The sequence below is a fragment of the Amphibalanus amphitrite genome, unplaced genomic scaffold (assembly GCF_019059575.1).
Source record: "Amphibalanus amphitrite isolate SeventyFive unplaced genomic scaffold, NRLGWU_Aamphi_draft 001212F_arrow, whole genome shotgun sequence".
NCBI classification, from domain to species: domain Eukaryota; kingdom Metazoa; phylum Arthropoda; class Thecostraca; order Balanomorpha; family Balanidae; genus Amphibalanus; species Amphibalanus amphitrite.
The window spans coordinates 148,831-168,917 of record NW_024882706.1 but is presented as its reverse complement, the minus strand read 5'-3'; the positions used below and the strand labels follow the sequence as shown (position 1 = coordinate 168,917).

The window sequence follows — 20,087 nt, the reverse complement described above, 5'->3', positions numbered from 1 at the left end:
TCGGAGCGGATGGTAAGCGGATGATGATCGTATGGTAATCGTATGGTGAGCGTGGCTAGAGAAAAAAAAAAAAGAAGATAAAAATCTCTAGGCCCGATACGATCGTGACGTTCCACCTCAGGCGCTGCAAACAGTGCATATATTAATGTAACCAGTGAATTCATTGACAGTGATACTGTCAAGTTGTGTGGCCATATTGTTGAATTGCTTGTGCTATTTCAGAGTGCATTGGGAAGCATATCGTAAGTAACACTACAGTCACATTTTACCACATAACATAAAAGGGCTTGAGCCAGGTAGGCTCCTACACAGTACACAGTAATACATATGAGGTGAAAAGTTCACAGGCAAGTCACAGTACCCAAAACAACTCATGAAACAACAACTATCAACAACTTATCAACTAGATATAACTTGTATTTCCCTGCAATGATGCAACTGTGATCTAGGACTGTATGTTATAGGTAATGCGTACACAGAAATATGTATACCATTAGTACATACCATCAACACCATCTCCAAACAGCCTCGCGAGCTCCATGAGTTATGTTTTTTATGTTTATCTTTGTAGGAAGGATGTTTGCAGTCGAAGAGCCACGTATATTCCTTGATGGAGTCGATGAGGCGCTCCTCAGCTTGTTCGGACCACTCAAAGCCGGTCATCGCCCACAAAATCTGCAAAATGAGGGTGTATGTACATTAACAGATCACAAAACCAGCTCGAGCGCCTCTAATAGAAACACTCATACCAAATAACTACCAGAAGCTGTGTCTAATCATACCCATGAGCATGTCTGGATGAGGTGACATGAGGTGAGGTGACACTTGAACAATTACTTGACTGACAAGCTAGTGTGACGTTTTACAAGAATTTAATTGAAGTTAACGGTACCTAGCACAGGGAGCACTCTGGACAGCTCAACACTTTTGGTCACTCAGACCGGCCGCCCGCCACCACTCAGCTCGACACGAGAAGGGGGAACACAGCGCCCGCTGGCGGTCACCAGACGAATCAGTCTCAGCTGATCAGTCAAAATCTGGGTCACCGGGCCAGCACGCCGCGGCTGACCCACAATACTAGTGATGCAAGTTTTGAGCTCACAGGCCAAGCATTGGGCTCAACTTCGGGCCCGGCCGGGGTTTTGCGTGGCCAGTCTGGCGCGCATATTTTCCCGCAGCCGGTATACTCTGAAGTGGCGCCACAGCGGCGAGCGGCGGAGACTGGCGTCCACGATGCCTGCCTGGTTGGCGTGCCGGACGACAGGCAGAACCTGCCGGAAGTCGCCGCCCAGCACCACCACCTTGCCGCCGAACAGCTGATCGGACCCCGTCAGGCCGCGCAGCGTCCGGTCGAGGCCCTCGATGTGGTGCCGGTGCGCCATCGGAGCCTCATCCATCACGATGAGGCGCGCTAGCCGGATCAGCTGGGCGAGCTCGCTCTGGGCGGGGATGTTAAAGATGGCGGTGACGTCCGGTCGCAGAAGAGCTTTGAAGCGGGAGTGAAATGTCCTCCCGCTGTCCAGCAGCGTGGTGGCTATGCCACTGAATTCGACGGCAAGTGCAACCAGGCCCTTGGCTCGCACTGCAGAGAGGAGCAGGTTAAATGTGAATGTTTTGCCAGTGCCACCTGTCGCGTCCAAGAATAGGGCGAGCGGCTCCTGGCCGTCGACCACGGCCAGCACCGTGTCCACCGCCTGGCGCTGAGCTGGTAGCAGGCCAGGCGGCCGCTGGTCGACGGTGCGCTGAAGGTCAGCACGGTCAAAGTCGACCTCCTCCCGTGTAATGGGAGGCAGGCGCCGCAGCTCCTGGACCCCCTCAGAGGCGGCGGCCGCTGCTCGGTGTTCAGCGGGCACGGGCGACAGACCGAAGTATTCCAGCGTCTTGCCGGCCCGCTGGATGGAGTCACTGATGCGCAGCAGGATCATACACGTAACCGTCTCCGGCGGCAGCTCTGGGTGGCGGCGGGCGAAGTCTTCTCCCATGGCCGCCTGGAACCGGTGGAGGAGGGTCGCGGGATCGGAAGTGCAAACACATCACGACATTGCTTGCAGATATTTCATATTGTGCATTTGTAACACCGTAACCTACACCGCACCAACATGCCAAGGCCACCGATACGGCCATGCTACCAAAAGCGTCCCTGTCGCATTCATTTTCTTCTTGTCGCATCTACTTCTATTTGTACCACAGTGAGCGGTTCACTGCCTGCACGACCTGAGTCATTTGTGAGGGGCCGGCCTGGTCACCGAGCGCACACTCACACTTAGCGTGTGGTCCAGGCTTCCGTTCGCTGCTGCTGAAAGTGTTTAAGGGACCCAAGGTACCGCACGAGCATGGGGGCAGGTGTGCATAATTAGGTACCTCGTCCGACGTTAAAGACTTTCTGAACTGACGAGTGAAAATCACCACCGACGCCTGAAGCTGGTCCCGATCTGGGGCGTCCGAGTCGAGCTGTTTCCATAGCTCTATGGACCGTTATATGGCAATGGCCAGTGGCCACCAGGTCGGCCCTGGAGGAAGGCGTGAGATTGTGCCGGACTTTTCTGTTCAGATATATCGCCTACAATGCTTTTGCCCTTTTCTCTTTGTCCAGGTTGGAGAACTTCAGCGAGCCGTTTTTGTCGCGCTGGATTGAATGACAGGACGTTATGGTATTGAGTATTGACACACCACAACGAACTAGTCGAGCTGCCTTTTGCACATAAACTTGCAGCTCCGTACCGCCGTGCCTCCGATCGGTGACGCGCAGGTAACGGCGGAACAGATCGATCATCACAAACCTGTACCTGGCAAGATTCACCATCGGCGGCCGCTGGAGAAGCGGCACTTCTCCAGTGAGATCCGCAGGCGGTGCTGGTGGAGAATGTTGAATACTGTATCCAGGTCCCGGCCGTGCTGGTCTCTGTCGGGTGAGAAGATCAGTATGTCGTCCAGGTAGATGAAGACACAGTGGATCTGGCGAAACAGCTGATCCATCACCCGCTGGAACGTGGCGCCACTGTTCCGCAATCCCAGAGGGACATACAGGTACTCGAAGGCGCCGAATGGAGTGGTAACAGCCGTCTTCTCGATGTCTTCACGAGCCATCGGGATCTGGTGATAGGCCCGGAGGAGGTCGACTTTAGAGAACACCGTCATCCCATGCAGACGCGTGCTCAGGCTGTGCAGGTGTGGAAGAGGGTAGCGGTCTGGCTTCGTCTGAGCGTCGGGGTCACCAGAATGTGGGTCTCAGGGTAAATAGGGGCGTTTTCGGAGGAAAGGAAATTACCCACAATGAAAGAACAAAATAAACAGCGAAACGATGGTTAGATATGGGTTAAACTGGGAGAAAAACGTGAGAAATAAAACTAGGAACTCGTCGAAATGCTCAGCCTCTCTGACACTCTGCGTACAGATACTAAATTTATATTTTAACTGAAAGCACGTGCCAAAAACCATAGAGATCAAAAACGAACAGGTCAGAACAGGAAACCAACGGGGACGGAACTACACAGCCAAAAATTAAAACACTTTTACATAATCAAAAACGAATCGAGTATATGGAAATGGCGAAAAGTCAATCTAGAAATTGCAGCAAATTAAAGCAAGGACAGATATTAAATACGGTTGAAAAGTATAAAACACAAGTGACTATATTAACGAATTTACAATAATATAAAAGAGGAAAACAAACGTTCATGAAAAATAACATAAACACTGCGCGAGGCGGCGATTGGCGGCGCAAAGCGCGGCCGGGCTGGACGGACACGCCGCAGCTAAATAACCCGCGCCGCGCCACAATAGCATGCACCGATTGTACAAAGCGTGTGTTTGGTGTTACGATCACGTCCATAAAGAAAAAAGAGAGGACTGAACTTTGTGCTGTCGTTCACTGCGGTCCGATAAGCAGACAATATTGACGGTAATTTTGTATCCCAGTCGCGATGAGTTCGATCAACAAGTTTGGCCAGTGGCCATTCTATTGGCATCGTTGTCGATATATGCTTGGGAGCAACCGCTGCACTCAAGAGCCGGATGAGACCTCCCAAGGTTCTCGAAGTAACATAAGCGTTCTCCGCTGAGCACCACACTTTCGGAGACCCGGAGTCGAGGCAATATAGGTTAACTTATCTCGGAGCCATCTTGTCTCCTTAGAGAACTTTCACCAATGAGAGCATCTATTGTTCTCAGAGACTAGTCCAAGTTCTCAGTGGAGAATTTATTGTTGCTCCATCACTCTCCACTGAGATAAATTATCTAAAAAAAAGAGACTAAGAACTATCGCACAATATATCAATCGCTCTCCGAGACCACAGACAATGCTCGCTCGATTATTCAGAGACCATTGCGTGGTCTCCTCTCTAACCTTTCGTTCTCATCCGAGAGTTCTTACCCACCAACACGGCCGACGTTCGTTCTCTTCCGAGAACTCTTACACACTACCATCACAAATACTCTCGCTGCTTTCGCCGTCCTCCCTCAAAACAATGTATATGCGCATTTGCAAACAATGTAATGTAAACAATGTAAACAATAATGCACACATGCAAACAATGTAAACAATAATGCAAACAATGTAATGCAGCCCGCAAGCCCCGCACTATATAGCGAGCTTTTCTCCACTGAGAAAAGGCACCCGAAGACCAAACAAACCACTTCAATGGATGGCGCCGAGTTGGTCGGTAGGTAGTGCGGCATGCTCCGCTTGTGTCCGTCGCCGGACGCACGCTTCTGTTTCTTCGACGCTCTCTGGATCTCGATCTCCTCCGCCTGCGAACGGTAGCGTGCTTTCTTGAGCTTGGTTCTCAGACGCTTTACCGGCCGAGCTATACCGATACAAGGAAGCGTCGCATCAACGACAATCGCACTGTCGTGCCGTGTAGTCCATGCCAGGACGTCACGATACCCCCAAACAGCCACGGTCGAGACAAACGATACCCCTAAACAGTCACGGTCGAGACAAACGGCACGGCAGCCGCGCACGCAGAACGGTTCCCGTCACGTACCGCCGCAACGATCTACAGCGGCAGACGCAGCAGCGGCCGCGCAAAATTAACAAAACCAGCGAGTCGCTGTCGCCACACGAGCGGCGAGTCTGGCGAGTACCGCGCCAAACCATCCCGCAATAGTGACAAGGCATTATCCTGAACACGCGCACAATCACGCTCTAAGTCAATCGACACACCAAGAAACGTACATGCGACGGAACGTGAACTGATTTATTGAAATTAATACACAACCCAACACTAGTGAGAAACGCAGCGATGCCATTCAGCGTCCTTGGACAGAAAAAGAAAATCATCTAAATACGCCAAACACCTGACGTTAAATCTCGACTCTTACAAGTTCACTGAAAGCATCTGCTAGGTACTGCATCTCCGAAGGAGCTACTTTAGGGCCCATTGGTTACAGAGAAAAGATATACGTTTTACCATCATACAAAACACCAAAAGGACGTGTGGAACGTGCGAGAAGAATGTGATAAAATCCATCTTTTAAATCAATCTTGATACCGGAATAAAACCCCCAAAACGATAACTCTAACGCATCCACAATAGACGGCAAAGAGCGCAAGAGGGGCGTAAGCACTGACAAATCGTATACCAGTCTGGCCACAGTCGCACTTTTTGGCACAACAAAGTCTGTAGTAGGTCAACTAAACAGCGACTCGCTCGCGACTGGTGCCGACGGCGATGGAGATTCTTCGTCACCAGTGTCCTCCCGAGGCGCGCTGCCGACGGGGCGCGCCGCCACCCGGCACGCGGTCGCCGGCCCGCCAGCATCACCGCCGACCGATGCCTTTTTCAAAGAAGAGCCGCTTTCCTCAGTGGCGGCAGCAGAAGAGGCCGCAGGTGGCGGGGACCCGGAGCAGGGCACAGAGACGTTGCCCCCCGCCGCGCCTCAAACGCCGACCTAAGCCGGACGTCTCGGCGAGCCGGGCCCGCGTCGCGCGGCGGAGCGCGCAGGCTGGACGGCCAGGCGGGGCGCGGGCGTCGCCGGGTGGCAGCCGTTTCTGCCGCCGGGTGAGCTCCGGTAATGATGATGGAGAATGATGGAATGATGATGCCATGGAGCCGCGGATGCGGCTCCATAGCAGAAAACATCTCTGCAGATGCGCCGTGCAGATGTTGGTGGCGAACGCCCTCTGGGCTCTGCATCAGGCGCGGATACAAGGGGGGGCCATGGGGGCCATGGCCCCCCTTGGCCGATTTTTTTCAAAAATAAAATAAAAAGTTAAAAAATTAAAAAGCTGAAAAGGGGGCCTCCTGAAAATAAAGTGGCCGAAATCCGATGAGTTTTTTTTAACCTACCCACTTAGTTATTTCTTAGAAGACTACACCTTTTTTCGTCCGAATTCACAAAGATGAAGTCCAAATTCACAAAGCTGAATTCCAAATTCACCAAGCTGAATTCCAAATTCACAAACCTAAATTACGAATTCAAAAGTCAAAAGTCCAAATTCACAAACAAAAAGTTGGAATTCAAAAAGATAAGATCGAATTTCAAAAAGCAAAAATGTGATTTCAAATAAGTAACAAGCAATTTCACAAACCAAAAATGCAATTTCAAAAAGATAATGCTGGATTTCAAACGTTGTTTCTTGTTGTTTTCTGATGATATGTTACCTAGCTCTTTTAACATATACCTACAATTTAAAATGACAAAATATTTTGTTTTTTTCGGATGTAAAAATAATGTTCCTATATCTTCAGAATTTGTCGGTTTTAGCTTATAGTGGATACCTAATAACGTGATAATGAGCAGAGTGGCCATCTGCAGGCACTGATCTCGTTGAAATAAATGCAAGGCAACGGACGGACAGTTTTATTTGCGACTTAGACAAAAACAACGCAAAGCTGCTTGTCTTACAACGCCGTAGGGCACGTTTGGAACTAAGCCACTACAAATCAGAAACATATCTTGAACCTCCATCACTCTCACACGCCCATCGCCAGGTCGGCCAGGGCCACGCACCCGGCATAGTGGCGCTGGACGTGATTGGAGAAGTTCATGCACATCACCGGGTTGATGCACTCCATGGCGGCGTCCATCTTGGCCTCCAGGTAGCGCAGCCGGTGCTCCTGCTGGGTGATGCCGTCAGTCGTGTCCATCATGGCGCTGAATGATGACGCCATGCCCCGCTTCATGTTCGCCTTCACTGCAGACCAGACAGCCTCAATCGGGTTCAACGGCGCGCTGTATGGCGCTGTCCGTACCAGCTCCAGACCAGGGAACTCGGCTGCAACTGCCTCCAGGTCACAGTGTACCGGCGCGTTGTCACAGACGATCGTCACCTGGTCGAGCGGCAGAGGGCAGGCCTGCAGGGCACGTCGCAGCCAGTCAGAGCAGTCCGTCTTCCGAAAGGACCCTCGTCGGCGCTCCCAGTAGATGATGCCGGTCTGCGACATCAGCCCGATGATATGGACGTTGGGGCCCTTACTGGTGGCGGCCTTCACCGAACATCGCAGGCCGCCCCCGCAGGGGGCTGACCGTGGTCAGAGCTGCTGCTTAACCGGGGTCATCTGGCCCCGGCTTTGCGGCGGCTGTGACTTCGGCCAGTAAGGGGAGTAGCGCCCCCTCGGCCCCAGCTTGACGCGCGTTTGACCTGGACTTGCCTTGCTTACTGGATGGATTGTCTGCAGGATTGGCCCCGCAGGGGGTTGGCAGCGGCCTGGGTTGCTGTTGGACTGGGTTCCTTGGGCCCTTGCCCCGCGGCGGCCCTGGCCTCGGCCAGCAAGGGGAGTAGCGCCCCCTCGGCCCCAGCTTGACCCATGCTTGCTTGCGACTTGCTTTGATTGCTGGATGGACAGATGGTACGGTCCGACTTTTCTTGGTTTCCGTGGTTTTGTTTCTCTTGAGCACCTTTTGTTTGCTTTTGCTTTGCTTCTCACCGGATGTCCGCGTTTCGTTCGATCACAGCTTTCTGATTTCTTTCCCCCTTTTTCGTTGTTTTTTGCACCCGCAGGAACACAGCCGAGTTGGGCTAGTGTAAGGGGAGTGGCGTCCCCTCGGGTACCAGCCGGTTTTACTAGGCTAGGCGAGCCGACCCGTACCCCAGGACAACGGGATCCTGGAGGTTGAGCCCCCACCGTGCGGAGCCAGTCGCGGTGGCTGGGCAACACGCCTCTTTGGCCCTGAGTTCTGTAAGGGCGGGACACTCAGTGGGGCGCCGCACTTGAGGAGCCATTCCCAGTCGTGACGCCGCCGGGGGTGGTGTCTGAGAGGTGTCGCCGGCGGGTTTCGGGCACTTGTGCTCGTCCTCCGTCGGTGGGACTGATCTGTCGCTGCCCCTGGCGGTGACTCGGCTAGGCGTCAAGGGAGGAGGCGGTATCCGACCGTGGGGGGTGGTGAGTCTCTCTCTCCCCCGCGGAAGGTGCCGCCAAGTCCCGTACAGTCAGCTCGGCCGTCCTAGGCCTTGTAGCGGCGCCGTTGCGGAGCGTCGGCGGCCGAGCTGGCGGAGACCAACTCTTTCACATGGATAACTTGACCGATCCCCCTTCCTTCCAGTCCAATCCCTCGGCCTCGGCCGATCCTCGCCCGTTGGCCTCGGCCGACAGGCGAACGGTGCTCGACAAAGGTCCACGATCTCCTAAGATCCTTATCTTCCGGAGCGCAGACAGGGAGCTGAGCTCTCTGTCGCCCTTCCAGCGGAAGGATGGCTGCGACCGGTTTGGTTCAATCGTTCGTTGTGACCGGATGCGTGATGGCGCGCTGGAGGTCGAGTTCAGGAAAAGCGAGGAGGCGGCGAAAGCGTTGGACGCTACTCGCTTCGTGTTCTCCGCGGGACGGGCATCCGGCCGGAGGCTCGTCTCCATCCCGCTTACAGTGGAACCTCACCGATCTAAGAACTCCTCACGAGGGGTCATTAACTGTTTCGATCTGAGGGGAGTGAGCGACGAGGACATTGCGGACGGGCTCGCCGATTTCGGCGTGACAGCGGCTCGCCGCATCATGACGAAGAGAGGCACGGTCTCGACCAACAACATCATTCTGACGTTTGACTCGACTGACTTGCCGAGTGAGATTCGTGTGGGCTACGTGAAGGTTCGCGTGCGGCCTTTCGTCCCAGCGCCCATGCGCTGCTTCCGCTGCCAACGTTTCGGCCACACAAAGGACAACTGCCGAGGAAGACCCACGTGCTCCAAGTGTGCTTCGCAGGACCACACTGACGAAACCTGTGACTCGGAGACCCCCCGATGCGTCAACTGCGGAGAGGGGCAGACGCCGCACTCCGCGTATGATAGGTCTTGCCCTGCATACGTCAAGGAGAAAGAGATCATGACCATCAAGGCTACCAGAAATTTGTCTTTCAAAGAGGCCCGGGAGGTGTACAACCAGAGTCACCCGAAGACCTCGTATGCCCAGAAGGTGAGAGTCACAAACCCTACCGATGCCTCCCAGATGAGTGTAGCACAGCTCGTGCAGCTTCTCAAACGATTCGGCCTCACCGTCGTAGCCACTGGTGACTCAGCGGACACCACGGCGCCTCGTGCGCCGCCGAGCAACACAGAGCAGGCTGCTCTAGAGTCAGTGTGGGGTCCACCCAGTCCCGCTCCAGCCGCGAACGGTGATGGAGACGGCTGGGCCGTCGTCCAGCGCCGACAGGGTGGTCGGCGCCCCCCGGCGCAGGGTAAGGCGCCACCCACCCCGCCCCGCCCCCGACCGCCCACGGCGGTGCAGGAGGCGCTGCGGCGGGGGGAGGAGGAGAGGAAGGCACGCGAGGCGAGGAGGGCTCGCCTCGTCCAGAAGGCCCTCGAGGCTAAGGAAGCCTCGTCTGCCGACTCCGCCTCCGGGAGTGCCAAAGCGGCTGTTGCCGCTGACACCCCGGAGACACCCGAGGCGGGGACTCGGCCCATCATGGGTCCCCCGCCGCCTCCTCCACCTCCGCAGCGGCGGCCACCACCGCCGCTGCCAGAGACGCCTGTGTCGAGGACACAGGCCGCCGCCTCGACATCCCCGTCGGGGCGGCAACAGACCTCCGCGGCTCCAGGGCGCCTCGCCAAGCGGCAGACGCCCCCGAGCTGGTCACCCTCGGAGGGTGACGCCCCCCGGGCGAAAAAGCCTCAGCAGAGCTCGAGCCACGCCCGATCTGCCTCTGCTGAAGGGAGGCTACACCGAGAGGGCTCGGGGCATCCCCGTATCCGTTACGGGGGGAGCGCCTCCTCGGAGTTAGAGGACCTAGTCTAGTCTTTCAGTCTAGTCATTTCCTCTTTTATCCTTTTATCTTTTTCGCGCTATTGCGCTTTTTTACCAGGTGCATTTCTCTCGGTGCTTTTTACCTTTTTTGTGGTCAGTCAGGTATCTGTGTGCGCCTTTGCCTCATGTTATACGCGCCCTTTTTGCGCCTTTTTAACCACGCCTTTTATTCTACAGTGGAACTGTAGAGGCCTCCGGGCCAACTACCAGGACCTACAGTCTCTTATCCGTTGGCGCACACCCCTTGTTTTAGGTCTCCAGGAGACCAAGCTAGCGCCAAACGTTACCTTTGCCATCAAGGGCTACTCTGTTTTTAGAAGAGACCTGGACACCCCAACCATTGCCCATGGAGGTGTGCTTCTGGCGGTTCACCACAGCGTACCTGCTCGCCAGGTGCCGCTGCAGACTCCCCTGCAGGCGGTGGCCGCCAGAGTTGATTTCAACCACCGGGAACTGACAGTGTGCTCTTTATACCTACCACCAGGTATGGCGCTCCCGGTGGTTGAGCTGCATCGACTTGTCGATGAGCTTCCACCTCCGGTCCTGGTAGTCGGCGATTTTAATGCCCATAGCCTGGCGTGGGGATGCGACACGACTGGCACTCGTGGTCGACTTTTAGAATCTTTTATCCGCGATGAGGCGCTGTGTATTTTAAATACAGGACAGCGCACCCATTTTACAACACCCTCCGGTCAAACATCGGCTCTGGACCTGAGCTTAGTCAGTCCGCGGCTAGCTCAGCTTTTTACCTGGTCCGTCCATGACGACCCACTCGGGAGCGACCACTTCCCAGTGTGGCTGGAGCACCAGGAGTCCCCAGTGTCAGGCAACCGTCCACCTAGGTGGAATGTTCGGAAGGCCGACTGGGGCGAATTCCAGGCCGCCGTAGAGGCCACGGTTTTATCCAGAGCCGACGCCTCTGTGATGTCTACAGATGATTTTACATGTTTACTCATTGACTCCGCAAACGGGTGCATACCCAAGACGTCGAGTCAGCCTCGTCGTCCTCCGGTCCCGTGGTGGACCAAGGAATGCGGAGATGCGATTCGTGCCAGGAAGCGCGCTTTTAGAAAGTTTGACCGGAGTAGTACTACTGAGAACCTCATCGCTTTTAAGAAAGCGCGGGCTTTTGCCCGTCGCGTTTTAAAAGAGGCAAAGGCTGTTTCATGGCGCACGTACGTGAGTTCCTTAAACCGTTTTACTCCTACGACCCAGATATGGGCACGCATGAAGCGCATTGAAGGCCGGTTCAGCTCCTTTCCGCTTCCGGTTTTAAGAGTGAACAACACGGACATATCCCACCCTTTAGATGTCGCAGAGACGATAGGCCGTGCACTCTATCAGCGCTGCCGAGGAGAGCCGTCCTCACGACCTGCACCAGCCGCCGTGGACTTCAGCACAGCTGAAAATTTGATGTACAATGAGCCTTTCTCTATGGCTGAGCTCACGTCTGCCATCAGCTCGTTGCGCAGCGTCTCAGAAGGTCCGGATGCTGTCCACAACGACATGCTCCGTCATCTCCCCGCAGTTGCCCTCGAGGCGCTGCTAGCAACCTTCAATTCGCTTTGGGAGACTGGCACTTTCCCTGAGACCTGGCGGGAAGCCACTATCATTCCTATCTTGAAGGCTGGCAAGTCGGGACATGACCCTCTCCACTATCGGCCCATCTCTCTCACATCATCGCTTTCAAAGCTGATGGAGAAGATGGTCAATGTGCGTCTTAGCTGGTTTTTGGAACATCACGGTGTTTTTACAAACGCCCAGTGCGGTTTTAGAAAGCACCGCAGCCCTGTTGACCACATTTTAGCCCTCGACACCGAGATACGCACCTGTTTTACTGAAAAGAAGCACCTTGGAGCACTGTTCTTTGATATTGAGGCGGCCTATGATACAGTGTTACGACACAGAATACTTTCCAAAGTACACAAGTACGGCATACGCGGCCGGATGGGCCTCTTTATTAAGAACTTTTTATCGGGTCGTCGGTTCAAAGTCCGAGTTGGCAGTAGTCTGTCGAGCAGTTTTACTCAAGAGAACGGAGTTCCCCAGGGCGGGGTGCTTAGTGTGGCTCTCTTTGCAGTGGCGATTAATGACATCGCTGATGATCTGCCGGTCTCGATCGGTAGATCGCTCTTCGTGGATGATTTTGCCATTTGGTTTGCCGCTTCAAGCGCTCGGCATATGGCCAGACAGCTGCAGCTTGCAGTGACGCGGTTGGAGAGATGGAGTCGTGACAACGGTCTTCGTTTTTCAACAACGAAGACCGTCGCTATGCACTTTTGCCGCCGCCGCTGCGGCGACCTTCCCTTGGGAATCCAGCTCTATGGACAGGTGATTCCTACTCGTCCGGTGGCGAAGTTTCTTGGGATCTTTTTTGACAGTCGTTTAACGTATAAAGAACATTTTAGAACGCTTCGGGAACGATGTTTTAAATCCCTGAACGTTTTAAAATGTGTCGCCCGCACATCTTATGGTGCGGACCGCAGGACCCTTCTTCTTCTATATCGATCTATTGTACGATCGAAGCTAGATTACGCTTCTTTTGTCTACGATTCAGCGAGTGAATCTAGCAAGAGGGTCCTGGATACAGTCCATCATGCAGCACTCCGAGTAGCCACCGGAGCATTCCGCACCTCGCCCAGGAGCAGCATTCTTGCTGAGGCGCATGAACCGCCACTTTCACTCCGCCGTCAGATGTTGGGTATGCGGTACGCGCTGAAACTGCGCCAATTTCCTATGCACCCGACGTACCCATACGTTTTTTCACGGCATGCCACCCGATGTAACGGAAGGTTACGACCCTCGTTCGGAGTGCGCATGAAAGAACTGTTTTCAATAGCTGACATAGCATTGCGTAACGTTCGTCGTACCTGGGCTGCGCCCCCTCCACCGTGGAAAAGTGTCAGTCCACAGGTGGATCTTTCGCTTTCTGCAGTTCCAAAGGGCAAGTTGCTGCCTGCAGAGGCACGAGTCCGAGCCTTGGAACACCTTGCCTCTTACGATGGTTTTATTCCTGTATTCACAGACGGCTCTAAAACACCTGAGGGAGCGGGCTGTTCTTTCGTCGCTGGCGACGATACCCGTTCATTTTCGTTGCCATCTTTCGCCTCGGTGTTTTCATCGGAACTTGTTGCCATCGAGAAGGCTTTGTGTTTTATTGAGGTATCGGACGGACCTTTTTACTTGATTTTATCGGACTCCTTAAGCAGCCTGTTGGCCCTACGGAGTTTTAATCCAGCCGACCCGATCGTTCAAGACATTTTAGCTCGGCTTCAGTCAGTAGAACAATCGGGTAAATCTGTTCAGTTCTGCTGGATTCCCAGTCACGTTGGCGTTCATGGCAATGAGCTGGCAGACGCGGCTGCAAGGCGTGCTGCTGCAGCACCCTGCACTCGTCGGTTGCCATTGCCGGCGCGTGATTTTTACCCTGCTGTACGATCTTTTATTCTAACGGAGTGGCAGGCAGAGTGGCGCCTGCGTGGAGGCAGGAAGCTCCGAGAGGTGAAGCCGACTCTGGAGCATTGGAGGTCTTGCTCGCAAGACAACAGGTCAAACGAAGTGATTTTATGCAGGCTCCGCATCGGTCATACGTATGCGACGCATGGCCACCTTCTCCGCGGAGATGAGCAGCCCGTTTGCGGCGGGTGCGCCGTGCCTCTCACCGTCGCCCACGTGCTTTTATCTTGTCGACGCTTGGAACCGGACCGGACTCGCTACCTGGGCCGCATCGCTCCGGATATCACCGTCCACCACTTGCTGGGTGACGAGTCACCCTGGGTTTTATCTGGCAACATCTTTTCCTTTATCCGTTCAATCAAATTCCAAGTAATCTACTCGATCTGATACCAAACCAACTAGTCCATACGTCTATTCTAATCTAGTCCTTACGCCTAGTCAGCTGTCTTTTACGATACGCTTGGAGTATTTTACCCTTCTTTGCTCTTTTTAACCAGCTTTTAGGCTTTTTTAAGCCTTTTATTACGTCGGTTTTCTTGTGACACACTTGCTTTACTTGTATATAGTTATGGGCGCAAAATGACCTTGTAGTCGGCGCGCCCTTAAGCCCCAATAAACAACAACATCGCAGGCCGCGGCGGGATCGGCCCTGAGAACGCCGCAAAAACAGGTTCGCGTTCGTTTCATCCATGTAGAGCACCGATCTCCCACTCCCCGTCGCCGCCATCACCTTTCGCACGTACTCGGCCCTCTTCTGCTTATTTGCGGCGTTGTTCATGGCCACTGGCTCGGCCACGACCTTCTTCATAGTAAACAGCTGGCCGTGCAGGTGGCGGTGGATGGTCGGGACGGATATGGTGACACCGGTGTCCTGGCGCAAATTGCGACCGATCTCCACGAGAGATATCAATGGATTCTCCTCGACGTAAGTGACCATCTTGTCGACCATCCCCTGGGTAACTTTCTTCTTTGTGGCACCGCCACGGGGACGCGGCAGCTGTCCTTCGGGCCTCGTAATGTACCCGTAGGCAGTGCGGACCGGAATTCCATTCGCTGTCGCAGCCGCCTTCCAGTCTCCACCTTCATTGAACACGGCCACGACCCGCTCTTGGGCATCCCGGGGGATCCGCTTGTACGGCCCACGCCTGGTGCCCGGCGGAGGGCCGCGCCTGCCTCGCGGCTGTGGTGGGCCGTCACCGCCACCGGCAGGTCCAGCTTCGTCAGGAGCTCCGTCAGGAACTGGATTTTCAACCTCTGTCAATTCTACCTCAACTTGCATATCCCCATCATGGTTAAAAAAATGGTCAACCTCCGTTGAGGACTGAGACATACCTGGCTACAATAAAATAAATCACAGCAAGTTATTGACGTTAACAGAGCAAATGAGGTAAGCATCTGTGAGTTCAACGTTCAGAATGATTCATGTGGATTCATAAACAATTGTTGTAAAAAATCACGTGTTCCATGTGCTATTTTTGTTAAATGAGTTCCTCCAAATAGGAATATTACATAATATTAGCAGATGTATTCCTCATGCGGAAATTTATGTACCTTTTCTTATAAGCACCTCTTATAAAAATATAAAATTCAGGTGCAGCAGCTTTGTCTGTAGTTAGTTCAGAATATCTTTTGAAATCAAACATTATCTTTTTGAAATTGCATTTTTGTTTTGTGAAATTGCTTGTTACTTATTTGAAATCACATTTTTGCTTTTTGAAATTCGATCTTATCTTTTTGAATTCCAACTTTTTGTTTGTGAATTTGGACTTTCGACTTTTGAATTCGTAATTTAGGTTTGTGAATTTGGACTTCAGCTTTGTGAATTTGGAATTCAGCTTTGTGAATTTGGACTTCATCTTTGTGAATTCGGACGAAAAAAGGTGTAGCTGAGAAGACTTCTTTGTTAGAAGATTGGTAAAGCTTTTCATAACTTGGAGGTCTCTTATACTCACAGAGATGACCACTTTACAGGGCCTCCTAACCTGCACAGAGGGCCTCCAAGCCTGCACAGATGTTGAGATGTTGCCTGAACAGCTAGATAAGCTCAATAGACGCAGTTTTTTTGGGGGGGCCCAACAAGTGGGAAGATGGGGCCTCCAACAGGTGGGATTATGGGGGGGGGCCTCCTGGTTTCTAATGGCCCCTCCCTTGGAGATTTTCTGGATCCGCCCCTGCTCTGCATCAGCTGGCTGGTGGCCTGCTCCCTCTGTGGGAGAGCAGGACAAGGTGTAAGATGCTGCTTCGAGACACGTAAGCAGGTGTAAGACCTCTGCCCGAGCTACCACATGTAGACAAGACATTAGTCTGTTCCATTTCAAGCTTGCAGCCGAAGTACCATGCAGTCGTGTCCTGGCGTGCCAGACTGGCCTTTTGTCGCTCGGTACTCTCTTAAGCCAGCACTCCTCTTGGTTTTCGGGGTGAGTCAAAGCTGTTTCAGCAGCCAACTTAAAGGGACCCTCCCACCTTCAAAAAAGTTAATGAATTGGCATGAAAGTGATGTCGCTCGGTTCAGAAAGAGCAAAAACGAATATCTACCAAATTTCATCGAAAAATATTCACCGGTTTTCAAGATATTAGACTTTTACTTTTGTTTACTTTTTGAGATCTCCGCTGTTCCTAGCGACTTTATTTGAAAGTGCGGCATTTGTTGCGCGCAAAGCAGCATATACCACCACGTGCTACAAAACGTTTTAGTCAAACATTTAACGGACGTTCGAAAGCCTGATGACGTTATCAGATTCCCGTAATGGTTAAGAGATAGGGACCACGCTGGTCCCACCCTGCAAGTAAAGGGAAGAAATTTCTTGAACACCATAAAGCTGCGGGGGTTGCGACCAGGATAAATGGTGGTTTCTGAGCCTGGCCGCAAACTTGGCTATCTCAACTCAAAACTAATGTTAAGGTGGGAGGGTCCCTTTAAGCTTTTTGCCCCTTGGGACCGGCTGAGCTGGCACTACATCTGCCTTGATGCGGGCAGCCATGTCACTCAACAACAGGCGGCTGAAGTCTCCGGGACGAAGTCTGGTTCGCCCACGAAGCAGTTGCTTCTTCAGCACCCGCATGTGTGCCTCCACAGCTGCATTTGAAATGACAGCGGGTGAAAGGAGCTGGCTCCACAGCGCGGGGCTAAAGGCATGATGCCTCCCAGCAGGTATTGGACCAGTCCAGTCAAGGTCCAAGGTCCAGTCAGCTGGACCTTGGAGATGAGCTGGTCGAAGAGCTCCGGCTTGCTCCTTTCATACAGCTCCGTAACCGCCTGCTGGAGGGCCTGGTAGCTGTGGGAGGTTAGGACTGACCCACCCAGCTTAGAGACGGTCATGGGAGGCAGGGAGGCCAGCACATGATAGAACTTGGTTGTATCGTTTGTAATGCGTGCGATGTGAAACTGGGCCTCCATGATGGCGAACCAGCCCTGGACGGCACCCTCCATGAAGGCAGGCGCCTTGATAGACATATGGTGGGCAGGGGCTGGCTGAACCGCACGTGCAGCATCGTCAGTGTCAGTGTCGCGGCCACGCGCCGGCCTGTGCTCGACGGGACACCGCGCCGCGCGGCGCCCGACTCTCCTCTGGCGGAGCGGACTGTAGACACTCCTTTCTGGGGCTAATCAGACCAGCGGGTCCACGGCATTCGGGTGAAATGAAACTCGTGCACACCCTATTCAACACAAGTAGGCGAAGGGTTTTAGGCAGATTGATCGGATATGAAGGATGGCCACAATTCAGCAATTCACATTCATTTTCCGGATGTCAAGAGTGAACAACGCCGCATGAGACACCCGATCTCCCCACTCGCGCTCGTGCAAACTGATGTACTTCTCCATTCTTATCTTTCTGTCGTTGTCCTCTGCCCTTGTTGCCAGTCCGATGCCGATCTCGGCAGCCTTCTTGAGCGAGTGACCCAGCTTCAGAGTCAGCGATGGCGTCTTGAAACTGGGAGGCTGGTTGGCATCTCCCAACTCCCATGAACAAACTTCTTGGACACACGCGATGACGCTGTCATAGTGTCGCGGCTAAAGCGCGTCCCCCATCGTAAGACGATCATTACCAACCTTCTTCCTCACGCAGAGGATCAGTTTGGCCAATGAACGCAGCCGCTGTTTCATTGAAACCATCAGGCTTCCAGTTTTCCCCTTGCTAGACAGCATATAGCATCCAAGAGACTTCAGTAGGTCGTCGTCGGCGATGACGCGTTTTACTTCATCGTCCCGCAATCCATTGAGAACTTCTCCGAGCAGACGCGAGGACTCAGCTTCTCCGACCGTGCCATCACCCGCGACCGTAGCCGATAGCTGACGGAGCCTCGAGTTTGGGGGGGGGGGGGTGATCCTGTCAGTGCCAGCACTGAGCACCGCCTGGCGTGGCGCCACAGCTCGCTGCTAAGCACGTACCCGAAGCATGCGTGGCACGGCTTGAAAGCATTTTGGTCGGTGTCAGTGCGGGGCCTTTTAAGTACAATCAGTTCGCTCTGACGTTCTCCGGATATCACCTTTTTGTTGTGTTCATGGTTTCCTTCGCACATGATTTTGTACATTTTTTCCGGTCGCGAGTGTTTTTTTTTCGGTCGCGAGTTCCGGGACGGTCGAGAACTTCCCACTCTCCACACTCACACTCGCTGTCGCTCCTCTCACACGCCAGGCACACACTCTCCATGCGCCGCTTCTTGCATCTCTTAGCACCCAAAGTGCTCATCGTATCCGACCGGAAGAAAATCTTTTGTTTCATCGAAGATAGGGCAGCAGGAAGGGTCCCGCGTCTTACGACCCGGGTCGACAGCTGAAGCAGGAGGTGTAGAAGTAGACAGTAAAGAAGAAAGAGAAGAGTGGCGGAGTTACTCAACCCGGCATTACGCCGAGGTTTACGCCTGTGGTGTCGGGCATATCTTACGATCGGCCGTCTCCCGGGGGGTGTGAGCTTTTTAAGAAGGCGGACTCAGCGTCGAGGTTAAGGATGACTAGGTCAGTGACGCCGCCGGCATGATTGGCTCCGAGATTGATGAATCCAAGGTGTCAACTATCATGATTGGTAGTTCTTCAATACTTTGAACAACAACTGGCTCGCCTTGTTCGTCAACGTTCCGAGCACAGCAGACGATACCTTAAATCCAACATTAATGTGTATTAAGTTAGTTACACGCGTGTGTGTTTTAAGCGTGCAGTTCCAGGTCCAAGCAAACAAATGCGCACAAACCAACCATGCAACACCCATACAAAATTTCAGGGAAAACGCTCCTTGATGAGCCTCACAAACACACCACATAAACAAAACAAAACTCACGAACAAACACAAGACATTCACTTGCCCAATCTCAGCCGAGGCTAAGACCCATACCCTGAGCAACAGCAGACACTTCTGCCACCACATGCGCATCCCCAGCCACAGTCCTACAGTCTGTCCCTTTTTCGACGTCATCTTCCGTCGACATGAACTCTACGATGGATGGTTCCCGTTATTTAACCTTCGCCCTGGTGGGGGGGGCCATTTTGGCCCCCCCCCCTGTGGTTTTTCAGCGATAACTCAGAAACCACTTGAGTTAGCGCCCTGAAACTTTGTATAGCTGTTTATTCAACATTTTTACATCATGTCCTTTTTTTGGGGGTTCGGGTCAGGTCAGGTCAGGTCACAAGGTCACCAAAACTGACACCACCTCTAAAAAAGTTCAAAGCTCTCTCAAAGGCACAGCTTTTATCCGATCGATGTAAAATTTACAGTACTTGAAGATGTCACCCAGCTCTACAAAATGGCTATCTCGGATTTTTTATAAATGTGACCTAAGGTCAGGTCAGGTCATCGCTGCTCCCCATTATAAGTCAATGGGAGAATCGAAAAGTAGTTGTTTTTCAGCTAAATCGGGCGTGATTGTTCCTATATTTCGTTATTGAAGTGTCTTGGGTCAGCAAATCACAGCCCATGTGAAACCATTTGCTTGTGACCTCGCTGAGGTCACGCTAGGTCATCTCCCTGGTCACCAGAGGTCACCAGCGGTTTTTCTGCACTTACTTGTTATTGAATAGAGATAGAGACTCCGTTCGACGTTTATCGTGTTTGTCTCGTCAATGCGGATCGAATGATATGCAGCATGACCTATTTCGGTAAGGTCATGACCTTGACCTGAGGTCAAATTTTCAAAATGACCTTTCGAGGTCAAACTATATATCATTCGACGCGTCTCGACGAGCCAAGCACGATGGTGCATGAATCGTTTCTCTATTTTCTCGTGAATGCATGCTATAGTTAAAAACATTTTCAACGAAATTTGCCAAGTTGACCTTGCATGACCTCTGTAGGCCAAACCGTTGAGCTGAGGTCAAATCTGACGAACCTTGGCGAAAGAGCTTGAAAAGAGCTATCGATTGCTTTTTTCCGCGGCTCTCTAGCTCTTCTAGTTTCCGAGCTACAGCGGAATATGTCCGGCAACACCGAAAACACTGAAATTTGACCTATGATGACCTCTAG

The 20,087-nt window shown here is 52.9% G+C and overlaps 2 protein-coding genes across 2 annotated transcripts; both read right to left on the bottom strand.

The window, feature by feature from the left end:
* Positions 1-1,118: 1,118 nt before the first annotated feature.
* LOC122371162 lies at positions 1,119-1,982 on the bottom strand. The gene has a single exon (XM_043347297.1). It carries the CDS (start codon positions 1,980-1,982, stop codon positions 1,119-1,121), a length of 864 nt encoding a protein of 287 aa, XP_043203232.1.
* Positions 1,983-6,856: 4,874 nt separating this feature from the next.
* LOC122371171 lies at positions 6,857-15,295 on the bottom strand. The gene is made up of 2 exons (XM_043347304.1): positions 14,257-15,295; positions 6,857-7,441 (listed from the first exon to the last, which is right to left on the bottom strand). Exons 1-2 carry the CDS (start codon positions 14,960-14,962, stop codon positions 6,918-6,920), a joined length of 1,230 nt encoding a protein of 409 aa, XP_043203239.1. The 5' UTR covers positions 14,963-15,295; the 3' UTR covers positions 6,857-6,917.
* Between the last annotated feature and the right edge of the window lie 4,792 nt (positions 15,296-20,087).

Bases quoted from the DNA above. Each gene is read 5' to 3' on its own strand.
- LOC122371171 (XM_043347304.1), bottom strand. From the start codon at position 14,962: ATGTCTCAGTCCTCAACGGAGGTTGACCATTTTTTTAACCATGATGGG. The intron at 7,442-14,256 runs GTTGTTGTTTAT...GCGGCCTGCGAT, and splicing joins ATCCCGCCGCGGCCTGCGAT to GTTCGGTGAAGGCCGCCACC.
- LOC122371162 (XM_043347297.1), bottom strand. From the start codon at position 1,982: ATGGGAGAAGACTTCGCCCGCCGCCACCCAGAGCTGCCGCCGGAGACG.